Source organism: Phascolarctos cinereus, unplaced genomic scaffold, assembly GCF_003287225.1.
Source record: "Phascolarctos cinereus isolate Bilbo 61053 unplaced genomic scaffold, phaCin_HiC Scaffold_4;HRSCAF=312, whole genome shotgun sequence".
Taxonomy (NCBI): Eukaryota; Metazoa; Chordata; class Mammalia; order Diprotodontia; family Phascolarctidae; genus Phascolarctos; species Phascolarctos cinereus.
This window is the reverse complement of record NW_027555847.1, coordinates 139,117,957-139,139,343: the sequence shown is the minus strand read 5'-3', so window position 1 is coordinate 139,139,343 and position 21,387 is coordinate 139,117,957. Positions and strand designations below refer to the sequence as shown.

Genomic DNA, 21,387 nt, shown 5'->3' with positions numbered 1-21,387 from the left:
GAAGAGTTTAAAATGTTTTTTGTAAATGAAATTAGAACACTAGAACAAACGTGTCAGACACATGACCTTGTGAGCCATGTTGGAATCTGAAGCATTCCCAAATGTAACCTGAATCATATTAAAAAGTAATTGAGAAATATTTGATGAAATAGATAAACATATAATAGAACTTACTTAACATTAATATTTTCTAAATGTCAGTATGTACAGTTCAGTGGATCCTATTTCTGTTTTGACACCATTGTACTAGAGAAATGAGAGCTATGAAAGGAAGAATTGGAAAGAGAATTACAGCTTGGCACAAATACAAAAACTTGCCCAAACATCAGACTCCATCTAAATTATAATGGGACAAACAGATGCTGGTGACTTCATGAGACAAATATTAAAACAAAGTAAAAAGACTGGAAAAAAAAGTAGAAGAAAACGTAAGCAAAAGCAAACTGATCTGGAAAACAGATCTTGGAGAAAATAATTAAAATTAAAAATTTATTTTAATTGTTTTACTTCAAAACAATTAAAGACTACCTGAAAATTATAACAAAAAAAGTCCTGACATTGTATTTCAAGAAATCTGGAAAGAAAATTGCCTAGAAACAGAAGGCAAAATGGAGAGAGATAATCCACAGATCACCTCCTGAAAGAAACCCCAAAATGAGAATTCTGAAGATCAGTATACCTCAAATCCAGAGCTCCTAAGTCATTTTAATTGCTTTAAATCAGGCCTGCACAACATTCAACCCATGAAGGGATTTTGGGCGGCCCATGAAAAATGTAGGGGATGTAAAACAGGCCTGCCTTAAATGGAGACTTTCCTAAAAATGTTATGTATACTTCTCTGCCTTTTCACATATAGGATACTGCGAGAATATACTGTAATCTTTCCTTGATAATTTAAGGGTCAGAGTGAGCATCAGTTATTGTGCTGTGCTGTCATAGTGTGATACATACCTAGAGGCAAAATTTCTCTTGGATTTTCCCATCACTATTAGTTTCACTGCTACTGTCTTATTCTAGAGTCCTCATCCCTTCACACTCACATTATTGCAACAGCCTTATGTCTGGTTGATTTGATTGTAATCATTCTACATTCTATAACATGCTTTTTTTTAAGAATCAGAAATGAATGACTTGCTATTGAAAAAGAGCAGTTGAATATGGGAGCAAAGATTGCAAATTATATAAACACATCTTGACAGCAAAGAGCATGTCTTATTTGTCTTCACATCCTTTCCCTTTCACCCACCCTAGCACAATTCAGTATAATAATAAGTATGAAAAAATGTATATTAAATAAGGAAATTGCTCAGGTCCAGAATTAGAGGGAAATGTCTAGGGTAAAAAGTGGAGAGAATGTGGTAGAAGGTTACTACTGAGAGATCACCAGGCATAAATTATTTAGTAATGTGGTACTTTGAGGGAGATTTGAAGTTAGATTTTAGAAGTCAGTAAATATGAAATAGATTTTTAAAAAAAGGAATAGCTATATTGAAGACATGTAGCATCATGGAAACTCAGAGGTAGCAGATTGTGGCATAAATTAGACCTGTATTTGTACATAGGGAGAAAAGAGTGGAGTAAAGAGGGGTTTGCCATTTGTCCAGGTTTTGACAATGCATTTTCGTAGGACTTGCCTGTTAACATATCTTCCTAGTTATACTGAAGTATGGTCACAAAAATTAACCACTATACTATGATATTATATCTGTTTTATTTATTTCTTTTAGTACATGGAGATTATTCATGGGAACTCAGGAAGCAAGGAAGTCTTTACTTCCTTTTTCAGATAATGGGGAAGGGTTTTTTGGTTTGTTTTTAATTGACATGGATTGGTGCTGCCAGAGTTAAGTAGTAGAATTAATTGTAGTAGTGATCAAAAATGTCTATCACAACAAGTTGAAATAAATTTTATTTTAAACGTGTCAATAAGTGTGTGCTGATAAAATGGTCGAGATGATTATATACTATGAAGTATGTGTGGTTACAATCCCTGCTATAGGTATATACTAGGAAGAAAGACTTTTGACACAGTAACTGTAGTAATATTTAATTCACTTAATTTCTAAGTGCCTTAGGCAGCTCTTAGTTTCTCAGTTATAGATGTGTTACAAAACTGCATAGATGGGGAAGGGGGTTTCCTCTCTCAGAATTTGCTACACTGATGAAATTACAGGTCTGTACTAACCCCCTTGCCCTAAGTAAAAAACAGACACTACCAGTTATTTATTATGTGTCATAGCTTTAAACTTAGGTGACGATTTTTTTTGTGGTGTTGAAATAAAGTCATAAGAAGTATAATGGCCCCATTTGTCATGTTGTTATTCCTTATAAGAGGAGTAAAAATAAGCTGTATGCACATGTATGTGTTCCCTAATATGTTTTGGGAAAGTTAATTGCAACCTGTGTGGTTCAGGGATTTAGTGAAAGAAGAGGAAGAACAGTTGATGGAAGAAAGGAAAAAGAGAAAGGACGACAAGAAAAAGAAGGAAGCTGCTCAAAAGAAGGTAATGTGTATTTAAATATCAACATTTAATTTTAAAAATGAAAATTGCTTCACCTAAAGTTTTTTCCAAAAGCCTTTGTTGCATTGTATCTGCAAAGGGATGCTCTCTCCACTGTACCACCTTGCTTAATTAATTAAGAAAACATGAAGTCAAGATAACCAATTAGGAAGCTGTTACAATAGTCATTTCAGGGTTCAAAGGGACCTCAGTTGTTATTTAGTCTAACCCATCCCCTCAAAAGAATACCTTTTACACAATGCTAGGCAAACGATCATAATCCAAACAGATTAATTCATCCACTTGTGTAATTCATGTGGGCATGATTGATAGTCAGAAGGAACCTACCAAGTTTTGCGAGAGATTTTTGGGCAAGAAACTAAATACTGTAGGAACATAAATTATTTCCTCTTATTATTACCATAATCATTACTGGCAAGGGATGCAGAAGAAAAAAACTGATTTGGAAAGTGAGCATCTGACTAGGAACTTGGTGTATAGAATGGGATTTGTTGATATCACAACTGAAAATATAGGGATGAGATACCTGGCTGTTCATGGATTAATGAATTTTCCTGATGTCTTACAAATTGTAATCTGAAAGGTTTAACCCATAAAGAATAGAGTCTGGGGGGCAGCTAGGTGGTGCAGTGGATACACTCTGGCCTTGGAGTCAGGAGGACCTAAGGTCAAATCTGGCCTCAGATACTTGATACTACTAGCTGTGTGACCCTGGGCAAGTCACTTAACCCCGATTGCCTCACTTTAAAAAAAATAGAGTCTGGGACTAGAATCCTTGGAGAAAATAGCATATGTAGATCCACCAAGCCAGATACCATAAGTAACTGCAGTAAAAATAGCAGTTGAGATACCTGAAGGTCACATGAGACACAATACCAAAAAAAGGGCATAGATACTCAAAATTTAGGCAGTAAAGCAAGAGGAAATAGAGATCCTAACACAAAGAAGTAAATTTGACTTCATAAGTCTTATCGATAATTATTTATGTAAAACCAATGACTGGATATGGCTCTGTATAGATATGCCTTATCCCAAAATAAAACAAAACTATTTAAAAGTCAAAGGGATTGGGATGAGATAGAACTATATATTTAAAAGGTATGCTCAGGTAAGAAAATTTAGGAACTAGAGGGATGAAGCCTATGAAAACATTTGAATTGAGATCAGTGAAGGCAGAAAGAGATGTAATTTTGTCATTGGGTTCAACTACAGAGCACCAGGACAAAAAGAGACAATAGATGTAAAATTTAGAAAATATGTCACAGGACTGTCACAGAGAGGCATGGTGTAGTCACGAGAGATTTCAATTATCCAAATATTTGTTGGAGTTCTCATTATACCCAAAGAAGAGTAGCTAACCTTCTTGACTTGCCTTAATGATAATTTCATCCTTCAAAAAGTTGAGGAACTACAAAGAGAAATCTTCACAGAAACTAGTTACTGCAGTAAAAATGGTGGGAACCTGGAGGGAAGTGATCACTCCATCCTTGTGTTTGTAATAGAGGAGAAGAAATCTAAGCATAGTCTGACATGCATCCTAGATTTAGGGAATGCAAATTCCAAAAGTTTCAGAGGAAAGATAGTTGAAGATTTCATGAACTAAAAGCCTGTAGAAGGAATAGGAAATCTTATGAATAACATTCTGAAGAAAAGGATGGAAAATAAGTCCAGTGAGGAGGAAGAGTGGGGCTTGTCCAAAGAGACTGTCAACAGGTAACTCATCAAGCAGGTTAGATTTTGTTTTTTAAAATGCATAAAAGAGAAGCATGGCCAGGTAATGGAAGAGGAATATAAGAACATGGTTCTGTAAATGGTGTCAGAAGGGTTTGAGATGTCAGCTCAGACCTAACTGATAGTGGTGAGGAAACTATGGGGAAGAAAAGGGGATTTTGTTGTTGTTTTGTTTACAAAGTTGCGTTGAAGTTTCTCCAAATGGGAGTTCTCTATAGTAATGAAATCACAAGTCCAAACACTGTCTCTATATTAGGGATGGGGAAAAAAGATCAAAGGAATAGAACCTCCCTGGGTAGTTGGGTGAAGGGAAGGGGAATTCAGAGAAGAGGCAGAGGTGCTCACTTCTTACATTTCTTCTCTTTTATTTGCCAAGGAGAATGATCCTTGCATTGGAAATGACAGAAACTAAAAATGACTGGCAAGGTCTTAATACCCATGAATACCTAGTTATCTTTGATTAATTTAAGTCACCTTGTCCAGATGAAGTACATCCTTGAATAAGGAAAAAACTGGCAGGGTCTGAGCCACTGTCAGTATTTGAAAGACCATGGAAAGAGAGAGGTTCCACAAGACCAGAAAAGGACAAATCTTGGTTCAGTTTTCAAAAAGGGAAAGAAAATTAAATCTGCACACCTAGGCTAATGAAGTTGACTTCAGTTCCTTGGAAAATTCTAGAATAAGGGCAAATGATTACAGGCAACTAGCATGGTTTCATCAAGAACAGGTCATGTCATACTAACCTTATTTCCTTTTTCGATAAGAGTTTCAAAACCAGTAGATGAAAAGAATGCTGTAAATATAGTTTACCTAGATTCTTAAAAAGCTTTTAATAAAGTGTCTCACATTAATGTACATAAGAGTATAAATGGCATGGTCATCATATTTTCAGATGATACCATGCTGGGAGTGATAGCTAACAGTGATAGGATCCAAAAAGATCTCAACAAACTAGAACATTTTGCTAAATCTAAGTTGAAACCCAGTGGGAGAATACATGAAAAGTTACATTAGGGTTTTAAAAAATCAACTTTTCATGGGAGACATATGGCTAGATAGCAGCTAGAGAAAGATCTGGGTGGTTTAGTGGACTACAAGTCCAGTATGAACCAGTAACAAGACATTGTAGCCGAAAAAGCTAATTAGATCTTGTACAGCATTCAGAGAGGCATGCCTTCCTAGAAAAAAGGAAGTGATAATCTCTCAGAATTTGTCTCAAGTTTTGCGATGAGTTCTGGGCTCCGCAGTTTGAGAAGAACAGTGATAAGCTGGAGAACTTCCAGAGGAGACCAGCCAGAATGGTGAAGGGCCATGGTGAAGAATGGTAAGTGGAAGGATCTGGGGATGTTTAGCTTGAAGAAGAGGATAGGTCAGAGTCATGATAGTTATGATCAAGAGACTTTCTTCTGGAAGAGGAATTAGACTTATTTTTCTCCAGAAGGAGGGAAGAAGCAGTTCTATCATGTTAAATGTCCAGCCCTTGAGCTGGATAAATTTCTCATTTAAAGTTTGGAAAGACAGATAAAGCAGTGATGTATCAATGAGAAAATCTAACTTCAACCATTTTCAGGTCTTGGAATTTTATAGGTCAGGCAGTTGGGGAAAAAAAAACTTTTTTCAACAAAATATTAGCTTTCTACTCAGTGAATCTGTATACTGTAAAGATCCTATCAGGTTTTGCCCATTTTTAATGCTAGGTTTATAACTTAACAATATTTTACAAAGTTGTGTTAAATAAATCTTATAACATTTAATGTAAAATACTGTATGATATGTGTGTGTGTGTGTGTGTATATCATGCTTGTTGTTTTAGTTAGCTTCAGGTATTGCTATTTGAGCTAGTACTTCTAGAATTAACTGTTGTTTTACTAGACCAGAAGTATATCTGCTATAGAAGCCTTGATTCCTTTTGGCCAGTTGGAAAGTTTGAAAAGTTATGGAATTTGTTATCTTTGTCTGTTACTAATATTGGGAGCCAAAATGGCCCAGGAAATCTTTTAAGCATGAACTTAAATGATCTGTGTCTTCTTTATACTCTTCTAGGTAGAACACCTTGCCTGTTTTGAATAAATATTAATTTGTAAAGTACTTTTGATCTAGATTCTATAATACGTCTAGAGTACAGATTCTGGGATAGCATATGGAAACTTTGTAAGATACCTATTAGAAGAATATTAAAACTTGGCTTTATGTTTTTTCCCAAAAAAAACTTTTTTTTGAAGTCTGTCTAGAAGTATGGACATTTTTTTTTGACAGTCTATAGACTTCTTCATAAGTCTGCTTAGGTAATTAAGCTTCTACTGTTAAATTGGGTATCTTAGTTGGGTTCTTGCCTCTGGGTGTGGTGAGATATGTAATAAGTAGTGGTGATTAGAAAAATCACTGCTAGTATTTAAGAGGTTTCCAGAAACTAAACGCATCTGAGCTTGCAAAAAAATGTTCTTTTTATTCCAGTCTAGAGTATGATATGAAGATGCTTATCAATACATGCTGAATTTTATGACATTCTGATCCCAGTATATTATGTCGATGCTAACTTTGATAATGAATTAATTTTAAAAGCTTATATACTGTTGTACACAGACCCTTTTTATTTTTATCCTTTTCCCCTTTTAGAGATAGCTGCCATATAATAAAGACAAAATATTAAACCCAAACAATTTTTATAGCTCATTAGAAAATGTGGCCTCTATCTTATGTTGACTCTAATATGAAATAGAGGACAAGTTGAATGACAGAGTAGAAAAAGAAATCCTTTGCTTTATGTAAATGTGCTTCAGAGACCTTTAAACTTAAAGCATTGATAAAGTACAGTTTCTTTTTAAGCTTGAGGCCTTGATTTTAAGAAATTTTTAGGCTGGAATTCATCATGATATAATAGAGTTCTGGACTAGAAGTCAAGGGACATGGTTTGTTCGTTCCAGCTTCTCATTTTACTAGGCTGTTTGACTTTGAACAAATTGCTTAGTATCTCTGGACATCCATTTTCTTATCTTTAAAATATGAAGACTGGAATAGACAGTTATTAAGGTCCCTTAAAACGCAACAAGCATCTGTTAAGTGCTTACTGTATGGTAGGCACCGTGCTAAGCTAAGGATGCAAAAAAGGCAGATAACAGTTCCTGCCCTCAAGGAAGGGAGACAACATGTAAATAAGTAGATACATAAAAATTTATTTACAAATATGTGTGCATTATGTATACATATGAGAGAGAGGGAACGGAAGATAATCTGAAAGGAGATGGCATTAGCAGCTGGGAGGTGGAATCTAATGGTTTTTAATTCTGCTAAATAGCAGTATATGATGAAATGTGATTTTGTACCCTGATCTATTTTGTATTGTAAATGAGCAGCCAGAAAGACATGAATTGATGGTCTGAGAGTTCTGGCTATGGAATTGAGAGGTCTCTAGACATGGGAGGAATTCCTTTGGGCAGATAGGAGACTGAAGTATTATCCTGGAGTTAGGCAGCACTCTTAGTTAATAAAGCACCCAGCTTGCTCTGGTTCTGTCTGACATTTTAACTGCTTGTTCATAAATATGTTTTCACTTGTCTGCTGCAGTTTTTTTTGGAGGAAACAGCTGATTTTTTTAAAAGAGAAGCAGAATGGTGTAATGGAAAGAACCCTGGGTTTGGAAACAGCATCTGAATTTGAATTTCTGCTTTGCTACTTGTGAACTCCTTGGGAAATGGCAGCCTCACATGTAGAACATATCTGAAGTCCCTTTTAGCTCTAAATTCTGTGATCCGATAAATACATCTGTTCTCTAAAATAAGGGATACTTATAGAACATTTTAAGAAAAATACTATTTCATTATCTTAGATACCATGTGCATTTTAAAGATGTAGTAAAATAAAATGAGGAAAGTTAATGAAAATTATTAATATTACAAAATGGCAAGCTATACTCATGAGTTTCTTCTCTTTCTAGTTTCTTATAATATTAATAGTGATGTAGTCAGTATTTAACTCTAAAGAGACAGTGAACCTGGGTAACTTAAGACTGTGCTTTTTGATTTTCTTTTTTTGAACAGACTTCTTTATCAAGTTTCATGTTTTTAAATGGAAGTCCTGTATTTAAGATACACATACCCCTTTCTTTCATAGATCAGCATAGAAGAGCAGCTGCCACAGCTCTCCTATATAATGTATCTTGATGCTGCACTCATATATAATACCAAGCTATATGGGCCACTGATCTGAAACAGTGCTATATTTCTTATTTGATCATTTAAATTGCAAATTTAGAGCTATCACTTGTGACACTTGAGGAATAAAAATTAACTTCTTTGTGTCTTAGTATAGTTAAGTTATAAAAATAATTTGTCTTCCTACACAGAAATATAAGATTATTCTAGCGGGTGACTTTGGTTAAGGTGACTTAAAACAACTTTGATTTACACTTTGTATTTCCAGGTAGTTCTTATTGTATGGCTTCAGAAGGAAAATTTCTCTTTGTTACTGTCTGGCAATAATACTCCTGTGATTTCTTAAAAAACACTTTAAAAGACTATCTGACAATTAGTTCTTTAAAAACACCTTTTTTGTATTTTATCTCCTATTGTCACTAGTCTTAACTCCAGTCATAGTTTTGCTTCAGATAATATTTATCTCTAAACATATTACAGTAAAAGCTCATTTGTCTGGTATATATTTTCATGTTAATTTATGTTCATAATGTTGCTTAAGTGCTATAATGTATTAAAGTACCTTCTGAATCCTCGAAGGAATAGTAAATAATGCGCAGTGTAGTTTGTTATGGTACTTAAACAATTATTTCTTTTGACAGTGTATTCCATATATAGTAACCATTAACTAGAATATTTGAACCAGTACATCTCATTTCCCCCAAAGTTATTTTAACTGAGTAAAAGTATCAGCTTCTGCATTTTTGTAAATAGTTCTGTGCTGGCTATTCAAGGAATAATTAATTCAGATTGTGAATTACTTATGCTCTTTGCTTATCTTTCCTGTTGTCCTTAATGGCAGCATGTTCCCCACCATCATCCCATTTGGCCCACAGGCTGTTGAAGTGCCAAGAAACTTCAAGGAGGTGGCCTAGATACTAGCTGCCGGGATATCATGCTCCTTCATTGTTTTTCCTCACTTTCCCATCAGCATCACCAATCCCAGTTCTCTCCCCCTCCCCCACCCGTATTAGTAACACGGCTTCTCATGAGTGTCATTGTCCACCATCACAAAAAGGCTGGGAACCCCTGTTCTATCTATTTCTTCTTATTAATACTCATTCTGCATAGGAGGTGAAGATTATTAGTCACTAGTTTCAGAAAACTTAGAGGAAAAAGTTGAAACTAATAATTAAAATAATTTAGTAACATCCATTCTATCCTGTGCCTCAGTTACAGAGATGATCAGAAGTCTGTCTCCGTTCTAACTCTCAAGAGATAAACATTCATAACTACTTTGAGGAAAGCAGGGTGATTTTTGTTTTGTTTCGTTTTGCTTTTGTGAAACAAGGATTTTAAAATATATTTATAGCTTTCAGTATAATTATTTTAATTTTGCAAATAAATATAACTATTTAAATTCATCTTAAGAGAAATACATTCATCATTGAAATCTTCAATATGCAGAGCTTCTCCTTAGAATTTCTAAAGAATGATTTAAAGATTTTATTTGCATTAGTAGACAAAGTAACAAAAATAAAGACTGTGGGAGCAAGATCCTTTTCTTATGCAATTACTCTAAAATCCACATTTTTCATCAATAAAAGTAGCTAGTGCTTGTACAATGATAAACATTTTTATCAGAGAAATCCATTTCTTTCTATTTCATATTTACATTGTTTTTTGTTTTTATTTTAGGCCACTGAACAAAAAATCAAAGGTACGTTACTTAAAGCTATTGTTTTTTACTTTGTTATATTTCAAATTAAAGTGAGGCTTGTTGTATACTTTTTTATACTTTATGAAAAAAGAATAGGGAGAGATTCTGATAGTTTAACTGTTGAGCTACTGAAAAAAATAATAAAATCAGATAAATTAAAAAACAATACTAATTTTCCTAATAGATACTACTTTCCCCCCCTTCTATTCCTTGTTTGTTACTGATTTTTCTAAATGTCCTACTATAGGTAAATTTTAAACATCTCTTGTATGTAAAAGGCATATATCACATTCTTGAGTGGGTGGTTTTGAAGACTATCAATAATAAAAACCACTTATTAGTAATAATGAGGAAGAAGACCCTTACAAATTAGGTGGCGTAGTAGAGCACTGGTCTTGGAACCAGGAACACCTAACTTTAAGTCCAATCTTAGGCACTTATTTAGCTGTGTGACCCTAGGGAAGTCACTTAACCTCTGTTTACCTCAGTTTCCCCAATTATAAAATGGGGATAATAATAGCACCTATTTGCAGGATTGTTGTAAACATCAAATGAAACAATAGTCATGCTTAGTATAGTGTCTGATATATATAGGCACTGTATAAATATTTTAAACGTTATTTCCTTCCCTGCCCTCCCCCGTTAATCAAAAGCCAAAATTATAAAATGTTAATGAAGTTCGTGATTTCTATCACTTTTAAGTATAGTTCCGTAATATAGTAGAAAGACAAGTAGTCAGAGGACCTGGGATCAAATCCTCACTTTGCCATTTACCAAATTTGTATCATTATGAACAAGTCACCTAATTTCTCTTAATTTTTCTGGGCCTCAGTTTCCTCATCTATAAAATGAGAGGTTTGGGTTAGATGCCTTCTTAGGTCCCCTCCAGCTTTTTATCTGTGATTCTGTGATTTCAGTTAACCTTTATCTTTAGAAATTTGCTTTTATATTATGAACCTAGGCAATTATCAACAAACATTTCAATATACAAAACAGAGGGGCATATATAAGAAACTTAACTTCTGTTATTTAGTTTGTTTTCAAAGAAGTATATTAATTAGTAAGAAAATTGTTATTTGTGTCTTCATATGCAATTTTTTGTTCTGTGCATTTAAAAAATGTTTTATGATGCTTCTTTTTTTTGCACATTGATCTACTACTTTATAGATCCATTGATCTACTACACCAAACCTCGATAAGGAGGTGCCCCCCCTTCTACAAATATGTATAATGTATATATGTATACTGCTGTGTCTGAAAATGCGTGTTTCATTAATATCCCCATTGCATTTCCTCAAGTCCACTTTTCTGTCAAGAAGTGGGAGATATGTTTCTTCATTAGTCTTTTTAAATCATTTTATGTTGCTCAGCATTCCTAGATCTTTCAAAGTTTTATTGTTATTGTCATCCCATAAATTGTTCCTTCTGTTAACTTCAGGCTTTTTAATTTAAAAAAAAATTACTGTTCCATTCTCTCAGTGAGTTCACAGTCTTCATATGTTTCTCTGAATCTGTTATATTTGTCATTTCTTATAGAACGATAATATTCCATTGCATTTATATACCACATTTTGTTTAGTCATTCCCCAATCGGTGGGCACCCATTTTTTTCAGGTTCTTTATTACTACAAAAAGTGCTGTTAAAAATATTTTTGTACGTATGGATCCTTTCCCTCTATCCTTGAACTCCTTGGGATAGATGCCTAATATTTTCACTGGGTCAGAGGATATGTACAGTCTTTGAAAAAGGAAGACAGCACCTTTCAAAGTTTACCCAAATAAGGGGATAGATTTTTCACAAAATAAAACTTGAAAAATTTTCCAACATAATTTCCAACATAAAAGTTGGAAAGCTTTCACAGAAGCAGAATAAAGGCAGATGGAATTAGAAGAGAAACAGTTAAATGGTGGGAAATTTGAACAACAAATTTTTCCATAGAATTGATACAGGTGTATAGGTGTATAAAAGCAGTAGCCATTGCCCAACAAATTGTCTAAGGTACTTTCTACGTCAGAATCTATAGTCCTACATATAATAAACTAACATTATACGTGATAGGAAAAAGTCTTAGGTTTGGGACCAACCTTAGATATTTGCTAACTCTTGGCAGGCCACTTTACATTTCACTGTGCTACTATGAAACACTGTGGAAATGTGCCCTCACATAAGTTCTTCGACATAATAATTAATAGGAACTTCAAAGGAAGGTTTAATTTCTTAAATCTTTGATGTGAAATGAAACTGTTAACTTTAAACCAAATTGGATTTACTTGAAATATAGTTCCTAAAAGTTTTAAGGAACAAATTGTTTTAAAATTTGTATTCAGTAACTTTGAATTTATATATATGTATTTAAATTATTACACAAACAAGTTAAAATAAGAATGAGGTGTTTGTGTATATACATGAAGAAGAAAAACAATCTACAGAATTCTGAGGGACGATTGGTTATAGACTTAGTATGGAATTAAGGTAGTGATTTTAAAAAGAGGTAAAGTCAGTGAACGTTTATTAAGCACGTACTAATCTATCAGGTATTGTGTTAAAGATAAAAAGGCAAATATGAAACACCCTCCTTGCAAGAAGCTTAACATTCTCTTTCAGAGAGAGACATGATATATGTAGGAAGGAGGCCAGGTTAGTCTTTGACTAGAAAGTCATTTTTAAAGGAAGTGAGCAGGACAAGGATAGACAGCACAAAGGCACAGATCTAAGAGATGGACAGCCATGTGTGACAGACAAGGCCAACCTTACTGGGTTGTTAATGAGGCATAGGAAAGGCAGTAATGTATAGTAGGTTGGGGCCAGGTTGTGAAGGACCCTAAAAACCAAGCAGAGAAATTTATATTTCATCCTGGAAGCAGCAGGGAACCTGTGCGGTTTGAGTAGAGAAGAGGCATAGTTAGATCTGTTTGTTAGGAAAATCACTTTGGCAGATATGTGGAGGATAGAATGAACTAGGGGAAAACTGGAGATGGAGAGACTAATTAGGAGTCCATTGCAATAGTCTAGGTGAGTAATGAAGACTTTCAGTAAGGTGATGGCTCTGTGAAAAGTGAGAAGGGTTTGTATAGGAGAGATGTTGTGGAGGTAGAAATGGCAAGATGTGGCAACTGATTTTATATATATATATATATATACACACACACATACATACACACACACACAGAGAGAGAGAGAGAGAGAGAGAGAGAGAGATGGAGATGTTGAGGATAACTTCAAGGTTACAAACCTGGGAGATGGTAATTTTGTATGAGTGGTGTCCATTATAGAAATAGGGAAGTTCAGGGCAGGTTTTGGAGGTAAAGATAATAAGTTTTATTTTGGATATGTTTATTTTTTTTTGGATGCTTACTGGAAATCCAATTTGAAATAGCCAGTAGCCAATTGGACTGGTCCAGAGAGAGATTAGGGCTGGATTTGGAAGTCATTTGCTTAGAGATAATAATTAAATCCATGGTAGTTGATAAGGTCACCAAGAAAGAGGGCCCAGGACAGAGCCTTGAGTATACCAACAGTTGGGGACCTGATATGGATAATGAGCTAGCAAAAGAGATTGAGCAAGAGGGGTCAGTAAGGTAGGAGGTCAACTAGGAGGACCAGAATGATAATGACTTAAGAAAAGACCATCAGATTTGGCAGTTGATATTATTTCTACCTTTGCTTTGGAGAGAGAAGTTTTAGTTGAGTGATGAAGTTGGAAAACAGACTGAAAAGCATTGAGGAGTGAGTATGATCAGAATTAGTTGAGCAGATAAGAAAAAAACAGAATAGAAACATAGGGAACAAAATCCTCTGGAGACATGACCTTAGAACAATATACCTTTTATGGGTTGTTAGGACTGTCTTAAGATGCAGTTTCAAGACGTCCCACCTGACACTATCCCCCCCACCCCCACCAGTGACTCCCCACAACAATAAATATATACATAACTCTTCATTTAACTTCTTGAGAAATTTCTGGGTGTTAGAACATACTGCCTTTTATTCTATATAGCTTGTGTCTTCTTCCTAGCCCCATTTAGCACTTTATGGTGCACAAAGTACTTTTCATTAAAACTCTGTGAGGTAAGTAGTATAAATAACTTTCCCATTTTGTCACCAGAAAACTGAGGTTCACAGAAGGGAAGTGACTTGACCAGGGTTACATAGCTAGTAAGTGTTGGACTTGAGTTGAACCAAGGTCTTTTGACTCCAAGAGCATTGTTCCTCTCTAATTCCCAAAGGTCTTACCTAAAATTCCCACCCAAGAATGGTGGCTTAATAACCTCATGATTATCCTGCCTTATCATGTAGTAAGTACTCTTGTATTCCGTGGAGGGTGCCACATAACGAAGGACCCCATCGAAATAGGGCTTCTAACTACTTCTCAGAAACTTTTTATCCTTACAGGAGCAGACATTAATTTGTATGTCTTCTTTACTCCCAACTTTTTATTACATAGCTATTATCACTCAGGAAGTTGTAAGTAGCCTTTACACCTCCATAAAATGAGTAGTAACTTCCTACTAGCTCCTAATATCTCATTCCTTGGCTCTACATGAGCATTTAGTTTCTTGGGAGTATAGACCAGGATTTAATCTAGGTTCATTGAAAGACACGGAGTTCCCAGTTGAGGGACCTAACCATTTGGGAAGCCTGGATCTTCTGAGACTTTAGGCTGACCACAACAAAGACATGTACTTAGGGAAATTTTGTCTGGCCAGTGTATAGAGAAACCATAGGCTACTTATGACCTATAGATCTTTTAATCACTTGATCATACACTGTTTCCTGGTTGTCCATTCTGTGGATATGTGAGCCAAAATTATGTCAGTTTCTGGAAGTATTCTTTGTTGGAACAAATATTTGGTTTTTAGTACTTATGCTACTCTGAACTTCTGAAGGACTTGAGAAATTCAACCTTTGCTGACCTGAACATCTTCTTTAAAAGGTTATGTATTTTCTTTTGATCTAACAGAAGTGTGAAAAGACATGTGAATTAATGCAAACTAAAGTAAGCAGAACCAGGAGAACAATGTAAATAATGACTGCAACAATGTAAATGGACAGACAAACAACAAAGCCATTGAAACTGAATCCTATGATTCAATAATTCCAGTATCAGTCTGCTGAGAAATTAAAAATCCTCCTTCTGTGCAGAAGAGTAGACCAATGTCTTTGAGCTCTTCTCTCATTGAGTGCAAGCATGTCTTACTATTGTTATTTGGTTTTGCCCTAAGTTGCCATTACTGCTGTGGTAAGAAGAGTGGGAAGAGGAAAAAATTAGCACACATCTCCTTTCTGCACCTTGAGAAAAAGCACAGGGGATAAAAGGAAGTCCTAGAGGGCAGGGGAATGGGGTGCAACCAACTTGCATTTTTATAGGCTTACAGCTGGGTTAGCTGATTCTTAATGAGCCACTAAGTAGGTTGTTCCTTTGTGTTCTTTCAGCAGGTCACCTGTAATTCCTGCCAAACTATAGCTGTAATCTTATTGGGTATATTGGAAATTGATCAGGAATTTCTGATTCTTCCTTTCTTCTCACTATACATTGGTATGGTGTCTGAGTACCTGTGCCCAGCTCTTTTTATCTGCAAAGTTCATTTTGTCTTGAATTTCCCCAACTACTTTTACTCCATATATAGGGTTCATGTTTTGTTTTGTTTTTAAAGATTTTATTACTGCCTTTTTGTCTTTACAACATGTTTGGTTTTTTTTCCAAACCCTGCCTCCTCTTCATGGAACCTTCTCTTCCTGACAAAGTAAAGCATCTAATACAATGACCTCGCCTGACAAACTGAAATATTTTGTCATAGGAGTTTCCTGCTTCTCTGTCGTTAGAGGGCAGTATATCACATTATTTGTTCAGTAGGACCTTCAATGTTTTTTCAGTTATTCAAGGTTGAACTTCCTTTTAGGAATCTTTTCATATATATTGTTGTGATCATCTATTAGTTGGCTTGGTTTAGTTGTTTAATTGTTCTGTGTCATTTAATTCAAATCTCCCTTGTTTCTCTGAATTCCCTATTCTTCATTTTGGTAATTCAGCCAAATCACTTGATCAGGGAAATAAAACTTTTCTATACTAAAAATGACTTCCTTAACAAAAAAAAGAATACTATTTTCCCTTTGCTATTTTCTAAGGGTTAAAATGCTTGTTCTAAATGAAAGATGTAAGAAAAAGTAAAAGGGGCCTGATTCTGAGGAAATTTTTTTGAGACTTGTTCTGAGAACTGCTTTTGAGCAGTGTTGCTTTTGTGTTGCTTATAGCTACTTTCATGTTGCTGCCACTTTTCTTAAACCAGAAAAGTAAGAACATAGTATGACTACAGAAAAACTTCATTCATGAGGGAGAAGAAGACAATTAGAAACACCTTTTTCATCCACATTCACTCCTTTTAAAAAATTATAGAAGTATACTGAAATGATTTCTCTTAGCTTCCCAGAATTATTGACATTGACTTTATTCTCTATAAACCTATATCAAATATTCAAGAGGAAGGAAGACTAAATGGGAGACAATTCTTTCCTCCAACAATCCTATCCATCCCACTTGTCCCTCACATCTGATTAGAAATTAGATTACTTAGAAGCTAAACCCCAAGAATAGAGACACTTTTGTAAGAAGTTTTGTTTGTGAGAAGTGCATGACAGTTGACTGCTTTATGATTCTGTTCACCATTTCTGATTCAGCAGACAAAAATTCCCTTGCCTGGCCAGCAGTGCCTTATATGTGTTGTCTTCCTATATTAGAATGTAATCTTCTTGAGGGCAGTAACTGTCTTATTCTTGTCTTTATAGCCTCACACCTGGCAGTGCCTAACAGGTAGTAGATAATGCTAATTAAATGCCTTTTCAGTCATGGATTCCTTATATAAAATTGGGAGTTTTTAACAGCATGACTGCTGAGGAGCCCTCCAGCTTTAGAGCCTGTGATCCCAGAAAAAGAATGGCAGTGGATTAGCAATTGAAATTTTTCCTGTTCCCAGCAGGTTCTGTTCCCAGCAGGACCTCCTAACTATTAGCAGAGGGAGGAAAAGAGAGAAAGAGAGACTGCTGGTCACAGAATTAAAGAATTTGAGAGTTAGAAGTAACCTTAATATCCATCTAGTCCAACTGTACAGGAAAGGAAACCTCATTATGACATACACAAGTGGTAGTCCAGCCTCTGCTCAAAGACCTCCATGGAGGAGGAGCCCATGACCTCTTAGAATGGCTCTCATTATTAGGAATCTGACATTAAACCTGAATTGGCTTCTTCGAAACTTTTACACACTGCTCCTTGTTTTGCTTCCTGGGGTCAAATGGAACAAGTCAAGTCAATAAGCCTTTATCAGGCACCTACATGTCCCAATCTAGTCTCTCCTCCATATGCCCATCCTTCAAATACTTGATGATAGCTATAATGTCATCCCCCCCACGTCTTTTTTTCTCCCCAGTAGACATACCCATTTTGTTCCACTAATCCTAATATAACATGGAATCAAGGCCCTTCTTCATCTTGGTTGCCCTCATCTGGATATTTTCCATTTTACCAGAACCATACACCTAGAACTGAAAATAGTACTGTAGATGTGGTCTGATTAGGGAAGTATACAGAAGTATATACTATAGTATAAGTATACTCTTAATTCAGCCAAAGATTGCATTAGCTTTCTTGGCATATCATACTTCTGACAACATAGGACCAAGCAAAAATCCCTAGGGTCCTCTACTGGTAATCCCCTGCCAAGCTGAATCATTTGAGTCAAGCCATGTAATCAGTTCTGCATGTATCTGGTTGTATTATTATCTAATTCCTGTCTTTTTATCTTTTCCAAAGATATTTTTATCAGAAGCTTTGTAAAAATCTAAGTAAACTTTATTCACAACATTCTCTTCATTGACTAAAGTCCTGTCAAAAAAGGAAATTAGGTCAGTCTAACATGAGCTGTTCTTGAAAAATTGTTCACCAGAAGAGTAACCTTATATGCATCTCTGCCCACAGAAGTTGTGCCCACATGATCTCGTCTCCCTGCTTAGAATGTCAGGACAGAAAGTCAAGAAGGAGCAGAGATGATAGGTTCATCTTCTTAGTCGGTGGGAAGTAAAGAGGAAAAAAATTAAATCAAGAATAGAGACCTCAGAAGACCTGTTTGAATCCCTGCTTACTACTTTTTGTTATCAGATCATGTTCTCTTATCGGTGCCTTTTTGCTGGTATCTGAGCCTTCTCATCAGTTCCTCATCCATGGTAAAGGCAATATCTTACCTACCTTGAAAATGTTTTCAGCAAATTTAGATTTTAAACTTTAACAGAAAGTCACCTTTTCAAACTAATCCATTCGACTCATTTTGGATGACAGTTTTGACTCCAGAGGATTTTTCTCTATGCAAGATAGAAAATTACTTCCCTCAATCTGTGACCCTTTTGGAAATACTACTATACTGGTCAGTGTCAGGGGAGAGAGGATTCTTTCCCCTACTAGGATAAAGGTTTTATTTGTTAACTTTGATATGCCAAAAATGGTTGAACTGAGGAGGCCTTGTTATATAGCTCCCATCTTTCTAATGCTCTAGTTCCACTTGACCAACTGCCTGCTACACATTTCTAACTGGATGTCTCATAGACTTCTCAAACTCATTGGAACCAAATGGAACTCATTACCTTCCCTTCTTTTAAACTTCCCTATTTCTGTGAAAGCCTCATAATTTTTCCAGTCACCCAGTTTCCCAACTTTAGTGTCTTTTCCCTTTCCCTTATTTATATCTTGTATTCAGTCAGTTGCCAAATATTGTCATTTTATCTCTACTGAATCTCTGGAATACATTTCTTCATTCTACTTGCAAAGCTACCATCCTAGTACATCCAAGTTCTTATCACCTCTTACCTGGACTATTATAATATTCTCCTGATTGAGCTCCCTCTCCAATCTTTCCTCCATAGAGCTGCAAAATAATCATCCTCGTAAAGTACAGGTCTGACTATATAAATCCTATACATAAACATCTTCACTGGCTACCTGTTGCCTCTGGAATAAAATACAAACTTTTCAATTTGGTATTTAAGCCTTTCACAATCTGGTTTCAGCCTAGCTTTACAGATTTATCTCTCATTACTTCTTCTCCCTGCAATCTGTGTTCCAGCAAACCTGGCCTACTAGCTATTACCCAAACTGAAGTCTTCATCTTTCATCTTTGTATGTTTACACAAAGTGACTCTCTCCTCATATCTAAGTATACTCTTTGCTGAGCTCTGCTTCTTAGAATCCCTAGCTTCCTCCTAGCTTCAGTTCGTATGCTACCTTCTTAGGGGAAGCTTTATTGATCCCCATAGTTCTCTCCCTCCTAAAATTGTTTTGTATTTACTTACCTGATTACAAGTTGTGACCCTTTACTAAGTTGTAAGCTTCTTTAGAGACAAAGATTTTTTCCCCCATTTTTGTCTTTGTATTTCCAGAATCTAGCACAGTCACTTATCTATGGTAGATGTTCAGTAAATGCTCATCATAGCTCAGAATCAGGGCAGAATTATTGAATTAAATTGGTTGGAAATGGATACAGTTTGAATAACAATTCAAGGTAGGGAAATCAGGAGAAATAGAATTTTAAGGAAGCAGTTGAGTTCAGTTTTAGACACACTGATTCAGTCAGAGCAAGTGTTTGAGCCCCTACTGAACTCTATTAGACCCCTAGGTGACTGAACTTAGAGTCAGGAATACCACGGTTCAAATTCTGTCACAAATTAATTGTACGGACTATTTGTGCCCAACTTAGAGTAGAGCCTTCCAAGCTCTTATTGGTCTGATTGGCCGCAGCCAGACATGCTATATGTTGACCTCCATCATCATGATGTCATTTTGGTCCTCTGAGTATGAAGGACAGCAACGAGTATAAAGGACAGCAAGTAGTGTTGCCTTTGGGAAAGTATAGAGATCTCAGAAGATCTCTTTTGAAGCACTGATTACTACTTCATGTCAAACTAGGTTACATTCCCTTATTTTAGGTACCTATTTGCTGGCATTTAAGACTTCTCATCAGTTCCTCACCCAGGTGTGAGGCAGTATCTTATCTATGTTGAAACCATTGCCTGCAGATTCAGTGTTGAATGACGTGAACTATGGTTTAGGGAGATTAACGTGATTTTATGTAGAATATGTAAAATAGCAATAATAATAGCATTTGTCTCACAGGATTCAGCTATTCAACAAGTATTTATTAAACATTTATCATGTGCCAGTCACTATGCTAAATATAAAAAGAACAGCAAATATAGTCTCTGCCCTCAAGGAGCTCATATTGTAAAGAGAAGAGAGAACATGTAAACAACTTTGTACTTAGAAGGTATTATATAGGGCAAATTTTATATAGTCTCAGAAGGAAGATACTAGCATTTAGAAGTCTAAAGAAAGACTTCTTGCAGAAGGGAAGATTTTTTTTCTGAGACTTAAAAGAAGCCTAGGAAAGCCAAGAGGGATGAGGTGAGGAGGGAGAGCATTCCAGGCGTGAGGGACAGCCAGTGAAAAGCAACAGTGTGAAGAGATGTACTGTCTTGTTCGAGGGGAAGCAAGGAGTCTAATGTTGTTCGATTGTAGGGTACATGGGAGTAAATAAGGTATGAGAAGACTAGAAGGGTAAGAAGGAGCCAGGAGATGAAAGACTTCTAATTTCAGAGAATTTTATATTTGATCTTGGATATAATAGGGAACCACTGTAGTTTATTCAGTAGGAGAGTGATATGATCCGAATTTGCATTTTAGGAAGATCAAATTAATATCTGGATGGAGGATGGACTCAAGTGGGGGGAGATTTGAGGCATGGAGACCAACTAGCCAGCTTCTACAGTAGTCCAGGCATGAGGTGATAAGAGCTTCCACTAGAGTGGTGGCAGTGTCAGAGAAGAAAAGGGAGTATATACAGGAGATATTTTGAAGATAGAATCCATAGGATTTGAAAACAGATTGGATATAGGGGATGAGAGTGAGTGAAGAGTCGAGGTTGGCACCTAACTTGTGAGCCGTTTTACTGGAAGATTGTTGATACCCTGGATAGTAATGAGCAAGTTAGGAAAGGGGAAAGGTTTTGAGGAAAAGATAATGAGTTCAGTTTTGGACGTGTTGAGTTTAAGATGCCTAGTTCAAGATGTCTAATAGGCAGTTGAAGATGTGAGACTGGAGGTCATCAGAAAGGTTAGGGCTAGATAAGTAGATTTGAGAATTATCAGCATAGAAATGATCATTTAAATCAGTAAGTGAAGTAATGTAGAGAGAGAAATGAAAAAGACCTAGGACAGAGTATTATATAGGAGAGGCACGTTGATATA

At 35.7% G+C, this 21,387-nt stretch overlaps 1 protein-coding gene across 1 annotated transcript in view; it reads left to right on the top strand.

Annotated features, from left to right (window-relative positions):
* The window catches only part of TNRC6A (trinucleotide repeat containing adaptor 6A), a 128,071-nt gene that overhangs the window by 32,829 nt on the left and 73,855 nt on the right, over positions 1 to 21,387 (top strand). Inside the window, 2 exon segments of the mRNA XM_078152649.1 lie at positions 2,414 to 2,504; positions 10,082 to 10,103. Of these exon segments, the coding sequence (XP_078008775.1) occupies positions 2,414 to 2,504; positions 10,082 to 10,103 (113 nt within the window).